A 20,356-nucleotide genomic window follows, 5' to 3' on the forward strand; every position below is an offset into this window, starting at 1 on the left:
CCTCTTCTTTCTTCTTCTTTCTGTCACGGTCAAAACCCAGAAAGCACTAGAGCAAGAACTCCATCAACATCATAGCCATCACAAGCACCACAATGCCTCTCCAATCCATCGATCTCCGCCAACCCACAAAACTGATCTCCATCAACACCGATCTCTGTCAACCCATCACAAGCACTCCATCAACACCGATCTCCATCAACACCAATCCACATCAACCCATCACCAATCTCCATCAACACCGATCCACATCACCGATCCAAATCGCCTCTCCAATCCACGATCCACCATCACCGATTCAACGATTTTGTTCTAATGGTTGATTTTGTTGTTTGTAGTTGATTTTGTGTCTGTGGGAGTGTGTGTATCAGATGAAGAAATAACATGACGAGAGAGGGTTAGTTTTGCAGACGGAGAAGAGAGAGAAAAAAAAAAAGAGCGAATAAGAAATTATTAAAAGAGATTAAATTCTATAAGGACGTGGTGTAAAACTCATGTTTTACCCCTCCAATCCCAACATGCCACATCATCTTATCACATATTTAAGAATAAACACAATCACACTCAATCAATTCTAATACCCATATATAAACCCAACCAAATTGGGAATCTATCGAGATGTTATTAGGTGTGGTAGGATGTATTGAATTTTAAGTGAAATGCTAATGTGACAATAACTTATTGGATGGTGTAAAACATGAGTTTTACATCCCATCCTTATAGAATTTAATCTCTTATTAAAATATTATATGCACATGCTATAGTAACCATGTATATATGCACAGTTATTGTTCATTTGCAAGACCATTGTGTATATTTAGACATTTTTACAAAGACTGATGTGGAGGATTTTTGGGTTAAAATGTGTAAAATTGAACACTTTTTATATTTTACACATTTTTGTAACCACTGATGTGGTTGCTCTTAGTCTAGAATTGAAAAAATTCTGGTGTCACACCCAAAATCACAACTTTACCCATAACTTGCCTATGTGGTGAGTTGTGGTTGGTGGAGGAGTGTCCTCGCATAGACCCACCATCACCCCTCCACTAACCACAACTCGCCACATGGGCAAGTTGCGGATAAAGTTATAGTTTGGAGTGTAACACCAGAATTCCTCTTAGAATTGTCCAACTTATGTTTGGATTTTACAAAACAACCTTACCCGAAGGTATCCAAGTTGTAAGTCAACAAATTCAAGCACAAGGTTAATTGATGACAAATTTGTGTCTCGTGGAAGCTTAAAATTTCAACAATAAAAAGACTTTATCAATTATTTTAACAGAATCCACAGTATTTATTTTAACTGAAATAAAAATAGAAAAAGAAATACATTTATTTGATTACTTTTTTATTATTTATAAATAGAAATAGTTTACTTAAAATTACTATATAAGTACAATATTATATATTATAAGACATTATTACTTGGGGATTTAGGCAATTGCCTTATATATGGAAGTGTAGTCTATAATTTTGCAAAAAAACAAAGAAATTATAAGTTAGTCTTTGTTTGTTTGACATTAATATTTATGAAAAATAAATATTAAAAAAAAAAATAGTTTACAAAAAATTATAATTTTTTTTTTAATTTTTACATTTGATAACAACCTTAAAATAGATTGAGTTTGATATAAAATGAAAAACAACTCCATCTCACACCAAGCTAAATAAAAGAAATTAAAAGATAATTTTTCTTTCATCCAAAACTTAGAATAATTCAAAAACTATCTTTACTTTAATCCAAAAATATCTCATCAAAACGCACCGTTTAATCTGCAATGTATTTATGCTCTCCAGACGCATATAAAAAGCTAACAGCCCCATACACACGTAACCAATTAAATTCTCAAATTGTTTGTAGACTTTTCTTTCAATCACCGATGACTCTCTGATCCCAAAAACCAAAAACCACCACCAAGACCAACACTCACTTCCACTCCCTCCCCTTCTGCAAAACCAAAATCCCAACCCGAATGGAGCCCCAGTACCCGAAAACCCGGTCCTACGGACCCCAGATGAAAATGACGATCCCGCCCTCGCACTCGCACTCGCACTCGCACTCGCACTCCCACTCTCACTCACAATCGCAGTCGCAGTTGCAGTCGCAGCAGCACTCCGACAACGACCGGAGCAGCGTGGAGCTGCGCGCACTGGATTGCAACCTCACCTCCCTCTGCGACCATATTCAGATGGAGGGCTTCAACTCCGGCTCCTTCTCCGATATCGTCGTTAACGCCATGGGCTCCACCTACCACCTCCACCGTCTGATCCTCTCTCGCAGCTCCTACTTCAGGTCTGATTGTAATTTTTTGCAGTTTCTTATGGCAATTCGATTCGGTGCTTGTCAAGTTTTTGAATTTGGAAAGACAAATGTGAATGAAAACTTTTTTAGGTTCCCAACTCTCTCGTCTCACCGCTCTGTTGATCGTAATTTATGCAAATTTGGCTGGCCTTTTGGTAATTTGATACAAATGTGTGCAAATTTTAGATTTTTTGTTAATTTGAGTTGAATTGTAATTCCATTATTCAATTTATTCTAGACAATTTTAATTTTTTATTGATATATATATGTGTGTGTGTGTGTGTGGATTGTTGCTATTGAATGTTTTGAGAGTTTAGCTATTTGGTTGAAATGCACTTTACACCCTTTAAGTTTGGGGTCACTTCTAATTGGGTCCCGTGGCTTTCAAAACTTGCAATTTACGTATGCTAAACTATTGTAACAATGCATCACAATTTCGTTGTTAAACTGCCTAAAAATGATGTTTTTCTTCTATTTTTATGTCCAAGATGATGTCAATTCTGTGTGGTTCGATGGCAAAATTCTAATGGATGTTGGCAAAAGGGTACGATGATATTGTTGTAATACTTGAGGCTTTAAAAATGCAAGTTTTCATAGTAATGGGACGGGATCAATTTAGACGCAATCTCAAATCTAGAGGGTGTAAATGGTATTTTAGCGTAGCTCTAATAAAATTATTACTTTAAAAGGAGAAGTATTTTAGCCTAGCTAGATAGAAATTAAACGAACGACCTTAGCTGTGTTACCATGCTGCCAATGCATTGCGATTGTGATTGTTTTCATTTTAAATTGATATTGCAATCATTAATTTATTAAGGTTTAGCATTCTCTATGCTTTTCAATTATGTAGAAGGCTAATCACACTTTACCTACTTGTAGTTCAAGCCAAATTTGATTTGCCAATATACGGTTTAAAAAGTTTCATTTATGTTTTAACCTACCTAAGGTCACATTGCTTTGTAAAATTAGCTCAAAATCACTAAGAGTTGCATGTTTAAATCACATTCTTTGAAAATTAGGTCTAGAAAACAAAACAGAAAACTTATTACAATTTTTTTAAAATTTTTTTTTTTTAAATTTCGAATTCCTCCTAATTAGAGAGATCAGGCAATGTCCTTGAGCTACAAGGCTCTTGGCAACTTTTTAAAATCTGAATACATTAAATTCATGTATAAAAAACAAACAAAATTAATACTTAGGTAGGAAAGTGGCAACTTTTTAAACCATAGGTTGGTGAATCGAATTTGACCCAAACCTTAGGTAGGTGGGTAAATTGTAATTAACCTGTGGTACCGGAGGCTTCTATAAGTAGGACTATGTTTTTGGATGTAATGCTTGTGAAATGGTGTAAAAGAAAATTAGATGAAAGAGAAGAAACAAGGATAAATAGGTTGTAGAAAAGAAATGGATTTAGTGGGATGATTCCAGGAATTATGGCTTGTTGTACTGGCAATTAGCATCCAATAGAAGACTGAAGTATTCACACATTGAAGTATTCTTTTTTTCTTGTTGTTTATCTTCATGAACTTCTTGTTTTTTTTCTTTTTTCTCTCATTTATAATAGTTTTCTGATTACCTATAAAAAAAAAAAAAAAAAATTTAGTAAAAAGGAGAAATGCACCAGTTTGCATGTTGATGAGAATTTAGGGGAAAATAATTTCACTTACTGAAAATTTTCTGATTTATTTTATTTATATTGGTTTATTAAGTGCTAATGCTTACAAGTTACACTTGATGACTTCATATTCTGACATCTCATGTTTCTGGTAGGAATATGCTTCATGGTCATTGGAAAGAAGCCAATGCTCCAATTGTGACCTTGCATGTAGATGATAAAAATGTTAATGGTGAAGCAATTGCAACGGCTTTGGCATATCTGTATGGACACCATCCTAAGCTTACTGATAATAATGCATTTCGAGTCCTAGCTGCTGCTTCCTTCCTTGACCTTCAGGTAGTATGCTCTTTATAATGGGCAGTACTGAATCTTTCATCCTCATTGCATACCAAAGATTCCGCATTCCGGGTGGATCATTCTACTTTAATCCTTTTCTTTTGAAAGCAGTGCATTTTAATTAAAAGTTGATGTTTTTCCATGCAGGATTTGTGTGCAATATGCACAGACTTTATTATATCCGAATTATGGACTTCCAACTTCTTAGCATATCAGGTTCAAGATGCTCGTGCAGCCTCTTTTTACTACCTAATACAACTAGATGCTATCAGCCTCTTTGAATTATTGACATTATTGACCTGTAATTCAGGTTTTTGCAGAGAGCCAAGACTATGGCATACATGGAGAGCGGGTGAGAAATGCTTGCTGGGGCTACCTTTGTCAAAGTGGTGCCATGGAGTTGAAAGAGGTATTAAATAAAGATAACCATGCTGTTGCAGCATGTGAGTTTTTGGTAGCTATTCCTTTTTGTCTCCTTTTAACTTGGGACAACATATGGCACTATTAACAAATATGAAACTGGTGGATGTGGGAAGGGAAGACAAGGAAGTATACTTTGTCTTTGAAAAAATCTTTTGGGCTGACATTAAGTGTCATTAAACATGAAGTTGAAATTTGATAAAGAATGCATCTCTTGTTTTTGTTCACATCGTGTGATACATTCTTTTAATTTAAAAATTTTTTTTTTGGAGGAATCTAGGACATTTATCTGCTCCTATGCAACTTTCATTTTTGTTTTTGTTTGTTTGAACTGCAGGAATTCTTTTCTACCTATTTTATTTGAATTTTTTTTTTCTTTGTCCACATCTGAAAGCATGATCGAAAATCTATTCATATGATTTGGATTACTACTTCATAGTTTAGTAAATGTTTCTGGTTTTGGTTCAGTCAAACTTACTATCTGCATTTTCCTGTCATGCATAGGTGCTTCCTAAACTTTCTTCACAAACCTTGCATGCATTGTTAACCTCAGATGAATTGTGGGTACTTAGTGAAGAGAAACGGTAAGGGGTATTGACAACCTCTGAGGTTTGTGTCTCTCAGCTTGAGTTTCTTTAAAGATGGATAACAGCTTTTTTATTTTTTATTTTTCCAAGGTTCGAACTGGCATTATGCACATTCCTTGACAAAGTTGCCCATTGCAAGGCAGAACATTCTGAACAAGGAAGTTGTGGTTCTGAGACTGGAATGGATAGCCACTCTGATTCTCCTCAAGCACAGGGAAAAAATTTCATGGATAGCTGTGCTAATAAAATGTTGGAATCTGAACTAGGACACTTGAGTTTAAAAGATGACGTCGAAGGCCATGATGCTGCTCATAATCTTCTGGTAGAGCTTGCTGATTGTGTGGTTGATTGTCAAACAGGAGTTTCCAATTCTAGCCAACAGGTGCAAGAGGCTGCATACTCTCATTTGAACATGGAGCCAAGATACCCCTGCAACATGGAAGGGCCTTCATCATTGAGTCCCTCATTGGCAGATATAGATGGATATAGAGCCTCATGCTCCTTTGTTGAAGTGTCAACAGGTGTTAGAGCAGGTGGACTGGGGACCACTGGAATGGCTATGGAAGGGCCATCTGAAGAAGGCTCTTGCTACCATCTGAATAACAATAGCTGGCATGCCAGGGACCAATCAAGGCATTGCTCTTCAATGAACTCTTCCAGTAATGGGCTCATGATGAATGATTGGGGAAGATGTGGCATGCCGTCTCTTTCATGGGGTGGCAGGGTTGTGGGCAAGAGACAGCTAAAGGGTTATGCTAAAGGAAATTTTGGGGTACGTGGGGAGGAATATGATGCATTCGTTAATATATTTGAAGGGGGTTCTCTTTTATATAGCAACATGTCTTTTGAGGCCCTTTTAAATGTGAGAAAGCAACTTGAAGAATTGGGTTTTCCTTGCAAAGCTGTAAATGATGGTCTTTGGCTACAGGTCTGATTCTGGGTCTTGTTCTTTAATTTTCTATACCCAGTGCCTTATATAAAAATGCTTATGACATTGGGGAATTTGAAGAGTCCATGCTTCCTGTGACAGTGTTGCCCCTTTGGATGTGACACACAAACATGGTATGACCTAGTTTTTTACAATGGTGATTCTCCTAGTCATTTACTCATGTATGGGATTTTCAAAAGAAATTGAGGATGCCATAATTTGTATGGATTGGCTGATTCAGTTTAGGAGGACCACTATGGGAGCTAGCAGAGTGGCTACAATGCCCCTCTGCAATTTCCCACCACTGGAAGTTTGGACATCTTTTCCCAATACATGCATTTATGATTACACATTGTTTCTGTGCTTTTGTTTAAGAAATTTTTATTTTCTTTAATATATGGCTATTGTGTAGATGCTTTTAAGCCAAAGGGTACAAGAAATTGGTGCTGATACATGCAGAAGTTGCTGCCTCACAAGTATGGCATGCAATTGTAGGCAGCCATATGGTTTTTCACATGGAGGCACTAGCACAGCATATTACATGCAAGAGCATGATCAAAATACTTCTCATGGAAACATGGGGAATGTATATGTTGCTGAATCTGCTCAAGGTGAAGCAAATGGCCTCTTTAGACCAGTACGTGTGCATGTTAGGGGGCCGATTGATGGGCTTGCAGGTATTGGACGTGGAACTACATTTGTCCCTGCAACTGCTTGGCCTCCAACACGTTTTGTCTTTTCACGTGTCCCTTTTGGCATGGGCAACAGAAACTGCCAGCAGTCTCCTGCTAATGATGATTCAGAGGCAAGACCTGACCACAGTGGGGATCTTTCTGGAGATGGGTTGACAGCTTTGGTTGGCCTAAGCCAAGGAGGGAGTAATGTAACTAATGTTCATGAAGAGCAAACAGAGAGGGGGTACGAAATCGATATGCAGAGCAGAATGTCTGGAACTTCCGTTGCAGGGCCAAGTACAAGCAGTATCCCAATGCAGATGCTTGAGTCACCAGAGAATGCTGTTGGGGTTGAGTGGGAAAATGCAGACAGTTCATCTATATCTTTAGATATGAAAACACCTTTAAGTCACTTTCCTCCTTTTCGCTTCGGGTAAGTCATAATTTTGCTTTCAGTTACTATGGACGTGCTTTGTATGGTAGTTTTATATTTTAAAAGATGTCAGAGGGAGTGGCTTCTACATACTGCAGACATTGTGATCTTGTGGATACAGTTACTGGTATAACTTATTTTCACCTCCTATTTGGTTACCTAATTCTCATATTTTGAGGATAATAGATATTGCTGTTGAATCATTTGCTGATCAAGTTTTGTTAACTACAATCTATTAATTGGTTTTGACTGACTTTGAAAGTGGAACGTGAACTGATTTCCACTATTCCTGATTCTTTTTTAGCATAGAGAGGTCAAAGTTTATGATAAAGTCGGTGAAGTTTCTATGGTGTTCTACTTTTAAGCAGTTTTGGTCCACAGGAAGGCTCCACACCTGAGCCTTATTAGACTCAGCAAAGCAGAGTCTTATTATCCCTTTTAGGGTGCTGTTCCATGATTCTTCTTGCTCTCATGTCTCCATCTCAAATTGGTCAGATTGGATAGTTAAGTTAATTTGGTCTACTGCTAATATATAGCAGTTTTCTCTTTGGCAATGAGCTTTGGCTCAATGACACCTCCTCCCTTTGTAACAGTAAGGTGGAGGGGTGAGGTTGTGCGGTTAAAATCTCACTGGGCTTGTATGTGTATGCAACTTACCTATAAAAAAATAAAAAGCAGCTTTCTCTTTTTGCATCCCTCTTTGCTTGTGGCTTGGTTGTTATGTACTTATGTATTTTGGAAATAGCAACAGGTCCATGCTGCTCAAGTCTTAGTGTCATATTTGCTAGTTTTGATGGGTAGTCATTATGATCAGTTGACACCCAATCCTATTCTATATGCATTACAAGCTTGCTTACTAATTATATCTGTCCAACCTCCTCTACTCCCTCTTATTGTTGACTGCTAAACTTAAGAAAGTCTCAAATATGTGTTGTGTTAATTCTCTACTGGATTTACAGGGTGCAATTTGAGGATGTTCACAGGCTCAGTGATGGCCAAGTCAAGCACTCTCCTGAAGTCTTTTATGCTGGTTCTTTATGGAAGGTGTTAAAATATCTACTAATTGTTTTGTATATATATAAGCTTAGAGTTATATGATGAGGCTTTATCTATTCACAATGGTCTGATGCAGAATGAATTTCCCTCTTTGAATTTTTAGGTTAGCGTTCAGGCTTTTAATGATGAGGACCCTCAGGGACGGCGAACACTTGGTAATGTTTAAAGCTGTGTAAAGATATACCATGGAAATCCGATACTCTTTATTTTATTATAATATTAGTGTTATAAGAAGTTTTGTTGCCTTAGCTGAGTGCAATTCATATTATCTATTTAGGTTTATTTCTTCACCGTCGAAAGGCAGAGATAATGGATTCCCATAGAAAGGTCAGCCATATTCCTGGTTATCAGAGCAATAGATGGTTTTTCATAGCAATAATGAAAAAAATTTATTCTTCTCCTCAAAAAAAGAAGAAAAAAGCACGCCTTTGTTATTGTGTTCTATTGGTAATGTGAATTTCAAATGCCACCAAAGATTTTGTCATTGTCTTGATTGATATAGACCACAAACGAAGTTGTTAATTAGTGCTTTGCAGAGCTCCAGACTATGTCTTTAACCATCTGCTTTCAGGTTCATATGTATGTGGACTCTCGTGAAAAGGTTACTGCCCGTTATCAGGTATCCAAGTAAACTGCCGTCAATTTAATCACTGCTTGTGTTACATAATTTGTATGACTTTCATGTTCTAATTCTGTGTTTCTTATGCATTTCATTGTTAAGTTGATTTGTCCATCAAAGAGGGAAGTCATGGTGTTTGGAAGCTTCAAACAAACAGGCACTCTTTTACCAAAAGCTCCAAAGGGATGGGGTTGGCGAACAGCGCTTTTATTTGATGAGCTTGCTGATCTTCTCCAAAATGGGACCTTACGTGTGGCTGCTGTTGTGCAGCTTGTCTGAAATGTAACAAGGTAGTTGACCTGGGTAGTTTAATCTGAATTGTGATAATGTAAATGCTTCACTCAAGGTCGAATTGCTAATTTTGTATTTTTAATTGTTTCAGATGTAAATCACAACTAGATGAGTCACTTCATTGTGCAAGGACAAGAATCGGAAATGACTTTGCAAATGTTATTTTATGCAGGTTTAGTGATCCTTAAATGTCTAGTTGTGTTCTTAAAAAAAAAGTCTAGATTTGTTTACTTTTCCACGCTTTTTTGTTAAGCAAAATGTTGTTCTAGTGGACAGAAGATATCTGTGTATTACATTTTGAAGTTTTGGGCAGCACAGGCGTAACCCATTAGGCTGCTGGTTGAAATCAATATATTACTTTGTATTTTGTAGATATAATACAACTAATCATCCTTTAACAGTCAAAATAGTATTTCTTAGTTTAATCTTTGCTTCAGGCTGGCAGCTGGTATTGTTACAGAGATACCTTGTGTCCGGGAATATGTCTGAAACTCAGACTCTTTAAAAAACTGCCGCTGCTGCATGTGACTAAACCAATGTTGAATAGTTTTATTCAGCATAAAAAAAAATTGTTGAATATTTTTTATATTCGAGTTCTCAAATCTCAACCAAAAAAGGAAACAAAAAGTAGACTCAAGGTGAAAGAACTATAATCTGATCATCCTTTTGTGGGTAGATAAATTTGGTGGAAATGTGAGCACAATTCATTTCAATCTTGTATCATACTGAACCCGCGTTTAGATTAATTTTCTGTTACTGAAATTGGTAACAATACAGGTGTATACTTGTATTGTACTTAAGTTTTAAGGGTCCGTTTGGTACGTGTATTTAAACAACAGTTTTTATTTTTTTGGAAATACGTATGAGTGAAAAAGTGTGGAAATACGTGTAATGTTGTTTAAAAACTGAAAATATGTGTTTAAACATATGTACCAAGGATTCAGATCTTCTGCTTGCTACTACTGTAGAGTTCATTAAATACAAACCGTTCTTTAATGATTTAATTGTTTAAATTCATGTCAAGATTTCATTAATAATATTCTTGAAATAATAAAATAATGTTGAAAACAAAACAATTAAGATTATTATTAATGAAATCTGCAGATCTACCATTAAATCATTTAAGAGTGGTTAGGATTTAATGAAATCTACTTGGTAGAGTTCCCTAGGAACTCTAGAAGATCTGAATCCTATGTACCAAACATGCCTTAAAACGCTATAAAAACCTGTGAAGTTTTAAAAAGTTGTACTTACGACTTAAGTAATTAAGTTAAACAACCCAAGTTGAACAATTTGGATCGTTGATTTACGGTATTGTGACTGGATCTGATTTACATTAAATATTTAAATGTTATGTTTAATGCTATGCTCGGTCTCCAACAGATGCAAATCAATCCTAGATGCACATACAGCTTTCTGGAATCCAGGTTGTGGTTCCTTGAACACGTCATAGTGTGTTCAAGCTCTCTAGGACTTTGTCTTTTTGTTAGTAAAACGAATCATTATCTTCTCGTGTTATTAAATGACAAGTTCCAAGAAGAGTCAATGTGGAATCACGTTATAAACGAAGCAAATATTAACTCATATATGGCAGAGCTCGACTGTGAAGACTCAAATTCCATTTGTGGTCCTTACATATTACTACCCAATAAATTGATCATTACGCACTGAGGTCTTGCTTATGCCCATTTTTTTTGATACCTTGTGCTCCTCATTTGTACTCTTATTTCATGTATTCGGTGTTTTTAAGAGAGAGAGAGCCCGCCTCTTCCTCTCAATTTCATTGACTTCCATTTCCATCTAAATTCCCTTACGACAAAAATTCATCAGTTAAAGCAGACGAAGAAACTTTATAGTGCATGGTTTGCTTCTGACTTATTAGATAGTAATCAATTTCAAGATTACCAATAGCGCCCATAAGTCAAATAACATGTGAAATGTTGAGTGTATATCTAAGTAAATCCTTCCATCAAAAAAAAAAAAAAAAAGTAAAACTAAATCTTTAGCGTTCTTGGATTTCAGATTCTTTAATGTTTGAGAGGAAATAGGGAAGAACTAAGAAATATAATTTGGAAAAAGAATAAGAAAAAAAGAGTACCCCTTATTTCTTTTGTTCTCTTGCTCTTTATTGTTGTCAACCATATATTGAAGAAAAAAACAATGAAGTCTGTCTCAGCTCTCGCATCAGCATTTCATAAAATATTCTTATACTACATTTAGTACCTTGTCTGCATGTACATCATGATTCATAATATATGCCATGCTAAAAATTAACAACTGCACATGGCAAGGCCGCCAAACCGCTTCCCCATGGTATCCCAAATTTTTTTATAGGAAAAGAAAAATTACACAGTTCATGTTGCATAGTTTAATATAACCACGTATTGAATTGAATTGAAAAATATAAAATACAACGTTTAAGAATCTTTATGCAAGTTTTTCCACGTTCTTATAAGATTTTGAACCATTACCAATGTGATCTACAAATCTTATTGTTATATTTTTCTTCTTGGAAAGGCCATTAACTTTTCAGTCTATACGTAAATCTCATCTTGCATGAATCATTTGTAACTTTTTTGATTTGTTGCCAAATCTCACACAAAAACAACTTCGACACTTCACCTGCTTGGTGCTTCAACCAAGTTTGTTGAGACACAGATCTCCATGCAATAAAGGGTAAACTGATTTTGTCTGTTCATGATTTCCTTCATAAAAATTTCACTCTTTGCTTATTTCTTGTATTTCTTTCTATTTCAACAGGTGTCATTTGGGTTCATGAATGCCACGTTCCCAGAACTGTGTTAGTAAAGAAATACAGAAGTTATATATGTACTTCTTAGAGCAGGTTGAAGAAGGTCAGTGACTGAGCATCAAATTTGGGGTATTTTTTTTTCTTTGAAAAATGTCTTCTGCTACAAGGTTCACATCCCTTTCATGTTCAAGTTCCATTGTTGGTCCCCTAGATGATTCATCTCCTGTTTTAGTTTTCGTTCAATGGTTGACTTTCATCTTTTTATCCCCATGTCCTCAAAGAGTCCTGTTTTCATCCATTGATTTCATGTTCTTGCTTATCCTTATGGTGGTATCAATCCAAAAACTCTATTCTAGATTCAACTCCAATGGAGATTCCAGTTCATCCATCAGTAAACCACTTCTGGGGAGTGAATCTCATTGCAGAATCACCCTGTGGTACAAATTATCTATTTTGGTTACATCTCTGCTTGCAATACTTGACACAGTCCTATTTGTCTTATCCTTCACTCAAAGTGTTCATTCACCATTGAAGCCTATAGAAATTATGTTTCGGTTAGCTCAAGCAGTAACCCATGTAGCAATTATCATCCTGCTTGCACATGAGAAGAAAGTTGAAGCTATTATGCATCCTATGTTCCTTAGAATTTATTGGATGGCAAATTTTTTTCTTACATGCTTAGTAGCTGTTTCAGCAATCACTAGGTTCATATCTATTTATAAAGGCAACTTGGATCCTATTTTGAGAATGGATGACATATTTTCCTTGGCTAGCCTTCCATTATCCACGTTTTTATTTATTGTGGCCTTGCGAGGATCATCTGGGATTAGTGTGATTAGACCATCAGAATCAGGTGTGAATTCAGGAACACACTGGTATGAATCAGTTTCAACAAGTTCCAATGTGAGTGGCTATGCTTCAGCTTCTTTGTTCTCTAGAGGGGTGTGGCTTTGGATGAATCCATTACTAAACAAGGGATACCAATCCCCTCTTAAAATTGATGAAGTACCTTCACTTCCACCCGATCTTCGGGCTGAAAGGATGTCGGAGCTCTTTGAAATGAATTGGCCAAAGCCAGAAGAAAACTCTAAGCATCCAGTTCGCACCACATTACTTAGGTGCTTCTGGAAAGGTATTGCTTTCACTGGTTTTCTGTCAATAGTTAAGCTGGCAGTCATGTACATTGGCCCTGTCCTCATCCAAAGTTTTGTTGACTTCACCTCTGGGAAAAGAAGCTCCCCGTACGAAGGATACTATCTAGTATTGATCCTCCTGATAGCAAAAACAGTTGAAGTCCTTAGCTCCCACCAATTTAATTTCCAGTCTCAGAAACTAGGAATGCTCATTCGATCCAGCCTCATCACCTCATTATACAAGAAGGGGCTCAGATTATCATGTACCTCACGGCAGGCTCATGGGGTTGGCCAGATTGTTAATTACATGGCTGTTGATGCTCAACAGCTGTCTGATATGGTGATGCAGCTTCATGCCATATGGTTGATGCCATTACAACTTGGTGTTGCTTTAGCACTTCTTTATGGCTATCTTGGTGTGTGCATGATTGCAGCATTGATTGGAGTTGTTGTAGTTTTGGCTTTTGTATTGATGCGCACTAAAAAGAACAACATTTTCCAGTACAATGTGATGAGAAACCGTGATTCAAGGATGAAGGCCACAAATGAGATGCTCAATAATATGCGTGTGATCAAGTTCCAAGCATGGGAGGAGTACTTTGGTAAAAGAATACAATCTTTTCGTGAATCAGAGTTTGGGTGGATTGGCAAATTCATGTACTCAGTCTCCTGTAACATGGTGGTGCTCTGGAGTACTCCAATTGTATTAGCAGCTCTTGCATTTGCAGTTGCAATTTTTTGGGGCATTCCTCTTGATGCTGGAACAGTTTTCACAGCTACAACTATTTTTAAAATACTGCAGGAGCCAATTCGCAACTTCCCACAGTCTCTTATCTCAATTTCACAAGCAATGATCTCCCTTGGGAGGTTGGATGGATTCATGAAAAGTAGGGAACTGGATGAGGCTTCAGTGGAGAGAGAGGCAGGTTTTGAAGGTAGCATTGCTGTGGAGGTGAAAGATGGGGTTTTCTCATGGGATGATGAAGGTGGTGAGGAGGTTTTAAAAAATTTGAATCTGGAGATCAAGAAAGGGGAGCTTGCTGCAATTGTTGGGACTGTTGGATCCGGGAAGTCTTCATTATTGGCTGCGATTCTTGGTGAAATGCACAAAGTCAGAGGAACGGTATGTCTTTTTCATACCATATATCAAATGAGGTTAAGACGTGCAAAAAATTTCTGCAGTTAGAATTGGTTGTTTGGGGCCCATGATGGCTATTCCATATTAACATATGCATAGACCATGACTAATATACTAATTCCAACTACTATTTTTGCTAGTATTCTTATAAATTAAACAGCAATGCTTGGTTTTTTCTGCTTCTCCAGATGAGGGGCTCTAATAATCACATATACCTGCAATCCATCTTTTGTAAACGTCATGCTGCAGAAGCATGAAGCATCCTGCAGTTGTATACGCATATTCCATGTGGCCATGCTTTTTTTTTTTTTTTTGATAAGTAAGTCAGCTTTATTGATGTGAAAAGAAATAAAAACAAAAAAAGCACCTAGTATACCAGCAGTCAGCAAAATTAAAGAAACGTACAGCTATCCATAAAATGTAAAACACTAGAAAAGGAATGGCCACTCAAAGCCACCATTCATTCATATAGACTATTCAGGAAAGTACACTTCAGCACCAGCATGGGGTATTCAATTTCCTCAAACGTCCAAAAGTTCGTTTCCTATTCCATGTGGCCATGCTGAGAAATGAGCCATCCCATTCATACACATGCTTGTAGATGCTACAATGTAAAAATTCTTTCATCTATACTGATGTTGACATGTACTTTGGCCGTTATTTTTCTCCTACAGGTCAGAGTTTGTGGGACAACAGCCTATGTTGCACAAACTTCATGGATCAGAAATGGGACAATCCAAGAAAATATACTCTTTGGTTTGCCAATGAACACAGAGAGATACAAGGAAGTGATTAGAGTTTGTTGCTTAGAGAAGGACTTGGAAGTTATGGAGTTTGGAGACCAGACTGAGATTGGAGAGCGAGGGATCAACCTGAGTGGTGGCCAGAAGCAACGCATACAACTTGCTAGAGCCATTTATCAGGACTGTGATATCTATCTTCTTGACGATATATTTAGTGCTGTTGATGCTCAGACTGGTTCAGAAATATTTAAGGTTGAAACAAAATTTAATAAATTTTTGAAACATGTGGTGCTCTCTATGTCTGTTTATTGTCAAATTGCATGTAGCACCTGCTGCTCTCTCGATGTGCTCGTGACCCTCTTCATGAGGGCTTTTCTTTCTAGTACTACAACTAGCAGTCAAGTGTTCTTTTAATTAAAATTAAGTAGCATCAATCCAACCAGGGAAAAAGGTTATCAAACATTACATATTTTGTTTTGGTATTCATGAGCTCTTGCTCTTCAGCCAATAAAACACAAGACAAAATGTTATGTAAATCACTCCAAAATGATGTCAACATTTATAATGAAGTTCTGAATTTCACTGCGAGGAATTTGGAGATCCTAACATCAACGATTTGTTACAGGAATGTGTTCATGGAGCTCTCAAAGATAAGACCATTTTACTCGTAACCCATCAAGTTGACTTCTTGCATAATGCCAATCTTATATTTGTAAGTGGATGATCTTTCCCATAATTCCTTATACAAAATGCAATGTTTCAATTTTCATGGTAACTTCCCGTTATTTGTAACATATTGATCAAGTAAGGTTCATATACACTTGACATGGGTGCAGTTAACAATCCTTCAGCACATGCATTAGCAATATAGATTCTTATTATTCAACAAGGTTCATGGTTATGAACACAATCTCTTAATTGTTTCACATTACTGTTAAAACAAATAAAATCATCTGCACCTGATTGGCTTATAATGACACTCAACTTTTTGAGTCATGAACAATAATGGTTCAAAGTTTCCACGCATATATCCCTGCCTTTGATCCCATGAAGCTTAAATTTTGTATTAAAATATCTTTAGAGTTGCATTATTACATAAGTCACTGCCTCCATTGCAGAAGATATGTTAATTTTATATAGTGCCTTCCTATAATTTTGTTATACATAATGAAAGGTCATGCGAGATGGAATGATTGTGCAATCTGGGATGTATGAAGAACTTCTAGAATCTGGCATGGATTTCAGTGCACTAGTAGCTGCCCATGAAACTTCCATGGATCTTGTTGTAAAGGGTAACACATCTGGTAAAAATATTCAAGAAACACCAAAATCACCTCACAACTCTCCAAGACAAGAGGAGCCCAACAGTGAAATCAGCCCTGTAGACCAATCCAAGGGTACTTCAAAGCTCATTGAAGAAGAGGAGAGAGAAACTGGCCGTGTCAGCTTAGATGTGTACAGGCAATATTGCACTGAAGCATATGGGTGGTGGGGAGTGGCAGCTGTACTACTTCTGACTCTACTGTGGCAGTCATCTCTGATGTCTAGTGACTACTGGCTTGCATATGAAACTTCTGAAGATCACGTTTTTAGCCCCTCTCTGTTCATTAATGTCTACTCAATCATTGTAGCTGTTTCATGTGTATTGGTGATGGTCAGAGCATTCGTTTTTGCTTTTTTGGGTCTGAAAACAGCTCAGAGCTTCTTCAATCAACTTCTCCATAGCATTCTGCATGCTCCAATGTCATTCTTTGATACCACTCCTTCAGGCAGAATTCTTAGTCGTGTGAGTTTTGATGCCTTAACTTAGTTATAGTTAGTCTTTGATGAAAACATTTTGGTCATTGGAGAAAAAGGAACAAGCAGAATTTTTGGCTAATAATTTTTTAATTGACAATGCTTCTAATTTCAGGCATCAACCGATCAAGCCAATGTTGATCTTTTCATTCCGTTATTTCTGGGCATGTCAATTGTAATGTACATCACATTGCTTAGCATTATCGTCATTACATGCCAGTATGCTTGGCCAACAGTTTTCCTCATAGTTCCACTGGTCTGGTTGAATATCTGGTACCGGGTAAGATAGCTCTTAACTTGTTACTTTCATCTTCTATTGCAATGATTTTAAGATCCAGAACTTAATGATTTATTCATCCATTAAGTATCACACAGTTTGTTCCTAGGCTTTGTTTACATCAGCTTCCAAGGATTTTTCCTAAGTTCTATCAAATTGTATAAACTTGGTTCCAGAATTGATATGACATATTTTCCACACTAGTGGTATAGAATTCTGGTGCATTGAAAATCCAGACTCCGTATAACAAGCTAGAGAACAGTCAGCACAGTTTAACACATCCTTTATCTCTGGAATGCAGGGCTTTTACCTTGCATCCTCTCGTGAATTCACACGCCTTGATTCCATTACAAAAGCCCCAATTATTCATCACTTCTCAGAGACCATCACTGGCGTTATGACTATCCGCAGTTTTAGGAAGCAAGGGATTTTTTGTCAGGAAAATATTGACAGGGTCAATGCAAATCTGAGAATGGATTTTCACAACAATGGATCAAATGAGTGGTTGGGTTTTCGTTTGGAACTAATTGGAAGCATTTTCCTTTGTATTGCGACCATGTTCATGGTCTTGTTGCCAAGCAATATAATCAAGCCAGGTATTGTCCATTTTCATTTCTTCCTTTATGACCATCAGCTACTTCCTTATTTGTTTGGCTTTCAAACATTTGTAAATCTTGTCCCCCCTTCCCATTTCTGCACTCTCATTGATATGCAACAAATCCAGAGTACTCAAACTAAGTTCTTAGGCGATCACACAATTCACACTATACATGGTGCATTGTATAAGCATATATGAACTTGGCTAATTTGATTTGTACCTGTCAGGTGCCACTTTATTGCATGATGATTGATGAATTTCTAAGTCTTATCATTGACAAGTCAGAACCTGTGGCCTTTTCTTTTCAAAAGCTAACAAGTAGTTTCTTTATCTTGTTGTTTTGGTGGGTAAGCCTACTAATATAGTTCTGCTAATGTGACAGAGTACATTGGTCTATCTCTTTCCTATGGCCTGCCACTGAATGGCGTCCTCTTTTGGACCATATTTATAAGTTGCCTCGTTGAGAACCGGATGGTTTCAGTTGAAAGAATAAAGCAGTTTACAAACATTCCATCAGAACCTGCATGGCATATCACAAATTGCCTTCGTTCTCAGAATTGGCCCAGCCATGGCAACATAGAGCTGAAGAACTTGCAGGTTACTTTTTGTCTATATACATAGGAGGCATGTCGTTATTATATAATTGTATAGTAAGAACCATACATTTCAGTATTAATACCAACCAATTACAAAAAATAACTTGATAGAATTCATCACTCAAAATAAAAGTGAAAACTTAATAAAGAACTTTCATGTTATGTAATAAAAACTTCTCTTTTTGTTCTTTTCCTTATAATCCTTTTTAGATTCAAATGTTGTTTGGAAACTTGGTGAGCAGGTTAGATATCGGCCTAATACTCCTCTAGTCCTCAAAGGCATAACTCTTAGCATTCAAGGAGGGGAAAAGATTGGTGTTGTTGGCCGTACAGGCAGTGGGAAGTCAACTCTGATTCAAGTGTTTTTCAGGCTGGTGGAGCCCTCTGGTGGAAAAATTATAATTGATGGGATTGATATCTGCATGCTGGGTCTTCATGATCTTAGGTCTCGGTTTGGGATCATTCCTCAAGATCCTGTACTTTTCCAAGGAACGGTTCGAAGCAATATAGACCCAATTGGTTTATATTCAGATGAAGAAATCTGGAAGGTATATACTCCATCATCTGTACTTGAACTTGTGTTTGTTTGAATCGGTCATGGGCTATGGGACTAAAGGTAACAATTAGAGTGAAAGATAGAGAAATTACATAACAGTATGCATATTTGCACATATATGGAGCTCTAGCAATTTTTAGCTGTATTGTTAAAGTTTGTAAGAATTAATGGTTGTAATTCTCTATTCCTGTAGAGCCTTGAGCGCTGCCAACTGAAAGATGTGGTTGCTGCAAAGCCAGATAAACTAGATGCTTCAGGTCTTTCACACTCACTCTCTCTTGCCACTACTTCATGCTGTCAAACTTAATCAAAACATTCGTGTTGGCTAACAGTTTTTGCCCTTTTGCATTTTTTAGTGGCTGATAGTGGAGACAACTGGAGTGTAGGACAAAGACAGCTCCTCTGCTTGGGAAGGGTCATGCTGAAGCACAGCCGAATCTTGTTCATGGATGAGGCCACAGCTTCTATTGATTCACAAACTGATGCGATAATTCAAAAGATCATCCGGGAGGACTTTGCAGACTGTACAATCATTAGTATTGCTCACAGGATACCCACAGTCATGGACTGTGATAGAGTGTTGGTTATAGATGCTGGTATGTGCTTCACATTATTGATTATGTGCTACTTCATTGACCATTTCATAGGTTCTAAAAGCTTTGGCCATTAAGTGGTTTACAACCATCAATGTGAATGCTCTAAAGAGTTATCAACATTGAGCAAATGGTCTAATAGATTTTAAGACTTCTTGAACGTTTTAGCTAAAATTGTTCCTCTGTTTCTCCTTAAGTGCACAAACATTGCCTCAGCCACTAGCAAATCACTGACCTAATAGTGTAACTATGCCTAGCTACAGATCAATATATTCATATTGTAACCCAAAGATAGAACCAATGCACAAAGCTCTCACTTCTGCAAGGTCTAGGATGGTGGTTGATAGACAACCTTATACCCAACTTTTGGAGAGGCCAATTCCCAAATTCAAACCCACTATCCCCCTCTCTTTTTATTTTTGTGGATTAACTTTGTGGAATTTTACTTCATTGACAGGACGAGCAAAGGAATTTGATAAACCATCTCGTTTGCTTGAAAGGCCCTCACTGTTTGGGGCATTGGTTCAGGAGTATGCCAACAGATCATCTGGATTATGAACAACTCATTCCATTGCTGTATCCATACAGTAATTTTCCAATAAGCTACCAAGATTGGAGGCCATAATCTGCGACCAAACATCTGGTTCTTTTTATGTAGTTTTTTTTAGTAGATTCCCCATATGCAAGTTTTTGAGGTTTCTTATTTGGTTTAGATCATGGACATGCTGAAACATGTCACATAACTATATTTGGTTACCAAGTAATTTTCTTATAAGATGATTCAAAAATGTAACTTGAGAAACTTCCATATAAATGAGATTGGCATTTCCTACATAGCTCTTGGATCTTGCTGCTGTTTCCTGCTTCTTTCAATCACACAGCTTCTTTGATAACCAGAACATTTGTCAA

The 20,356-nt window shown here is 37.0% G+C and overlaps 2 protein-coding genes across 4 annotated transcripts; both read left to right on the top strand.

Moving 5' to 3' along the window:
* Nucleotides 1–1,832: 1,832 nt before the first annotated feature.
* Nucleotides 1,833–9,671, top strand: LOC142625887 (uncharacterized). 3 transcript variants are annotated; one of them, XM_075799631.1, is made up of 13 exons: nt 1,833–2,293; nt 4,073–4,256; nt 4,404–4,472; nt 4,567–4,665; nt 5,181–5,260; nt 5,354–6,191; nt 6,604–7,298; nt 8,258–8,342; nt 8,458–8,509; nt 8,632–8,681; nt 8,926–8,973; nt 9,076–9,263; nt 9,356–9,671. In XM_075799631.1, the coding sequence occupies exons 1-12, from the start codon at nt 1,974–1,976 to the stop codon at nt 9,250–9,252; spliced, it is 2,697 nt and encodes an 898-aa protein (XP_075655746.1). In that variant the 5' UTR covers nt 1,833–1,973; the 3' UTR covers nt 9,253–9,263; nt 9,356–9,671. The 3 variants fall into 3 exon arrangements, with proteins under 3 accessions (XP_075655746.1, XP_075655747.1, XP_075655748.1); XM_075799632.1 differs by having other exon boundaries at nt 1,843–2,293; nt 9,076–9,255; nt 9,356–9,452; XM_075799633.1 differs by lacking the exons at nt 1,833–2,293; nt 4,073–4,256 and having other exon boundaries at nt 4,577–4,665.
* A 2,479-nt stretch (nt 9,672–12,150) lies between these two features.
* LOC142626016 (ABC transporter C family member 4-like) lies at nt 12,151–20,266 on the top strand. The gene is made up of 11 exons (XM_075799781.1): nt 12,151–14,272; nt 14,962–15,282; nt 15,656–15,742; nt 16,205–16,816; nt 16,943–17,107; nt 17,406–17,700; nt 18,085–18,299; nt 18,541–18,846; nt 19,048–19,111; nt 19,211–19,450; nt 19,905–20,266. The coding sequence occupies exons 1-11, from the start codon at nt 12,167–12,169 to the stop codon at nt 20,003–20,005; spliced, it is 4,512 nt and encodes a 1,503-aa protein (XP_075655896.1). The 5' UTR covers nt 12,151–12,166; the 3' UTR covers nt 20,006–20,266.
* Nucleotides 20,267–20,356: the final 90 nt, after the last annotated feature.

This window comes from Castanea sativa, chromosome 2 (assembly GCF_040712315.1).
Source record: "Castanea sativa cultivar Marrone di Chiusa Pesio chromosome 2, ASM4071231v1".
Lineage (NCBI taxonomy): Eukaryota > Viridiplantae > Streptophyta > Magnoliopsida > Fagales > Fagaceae > Castanea > Castanea sativa.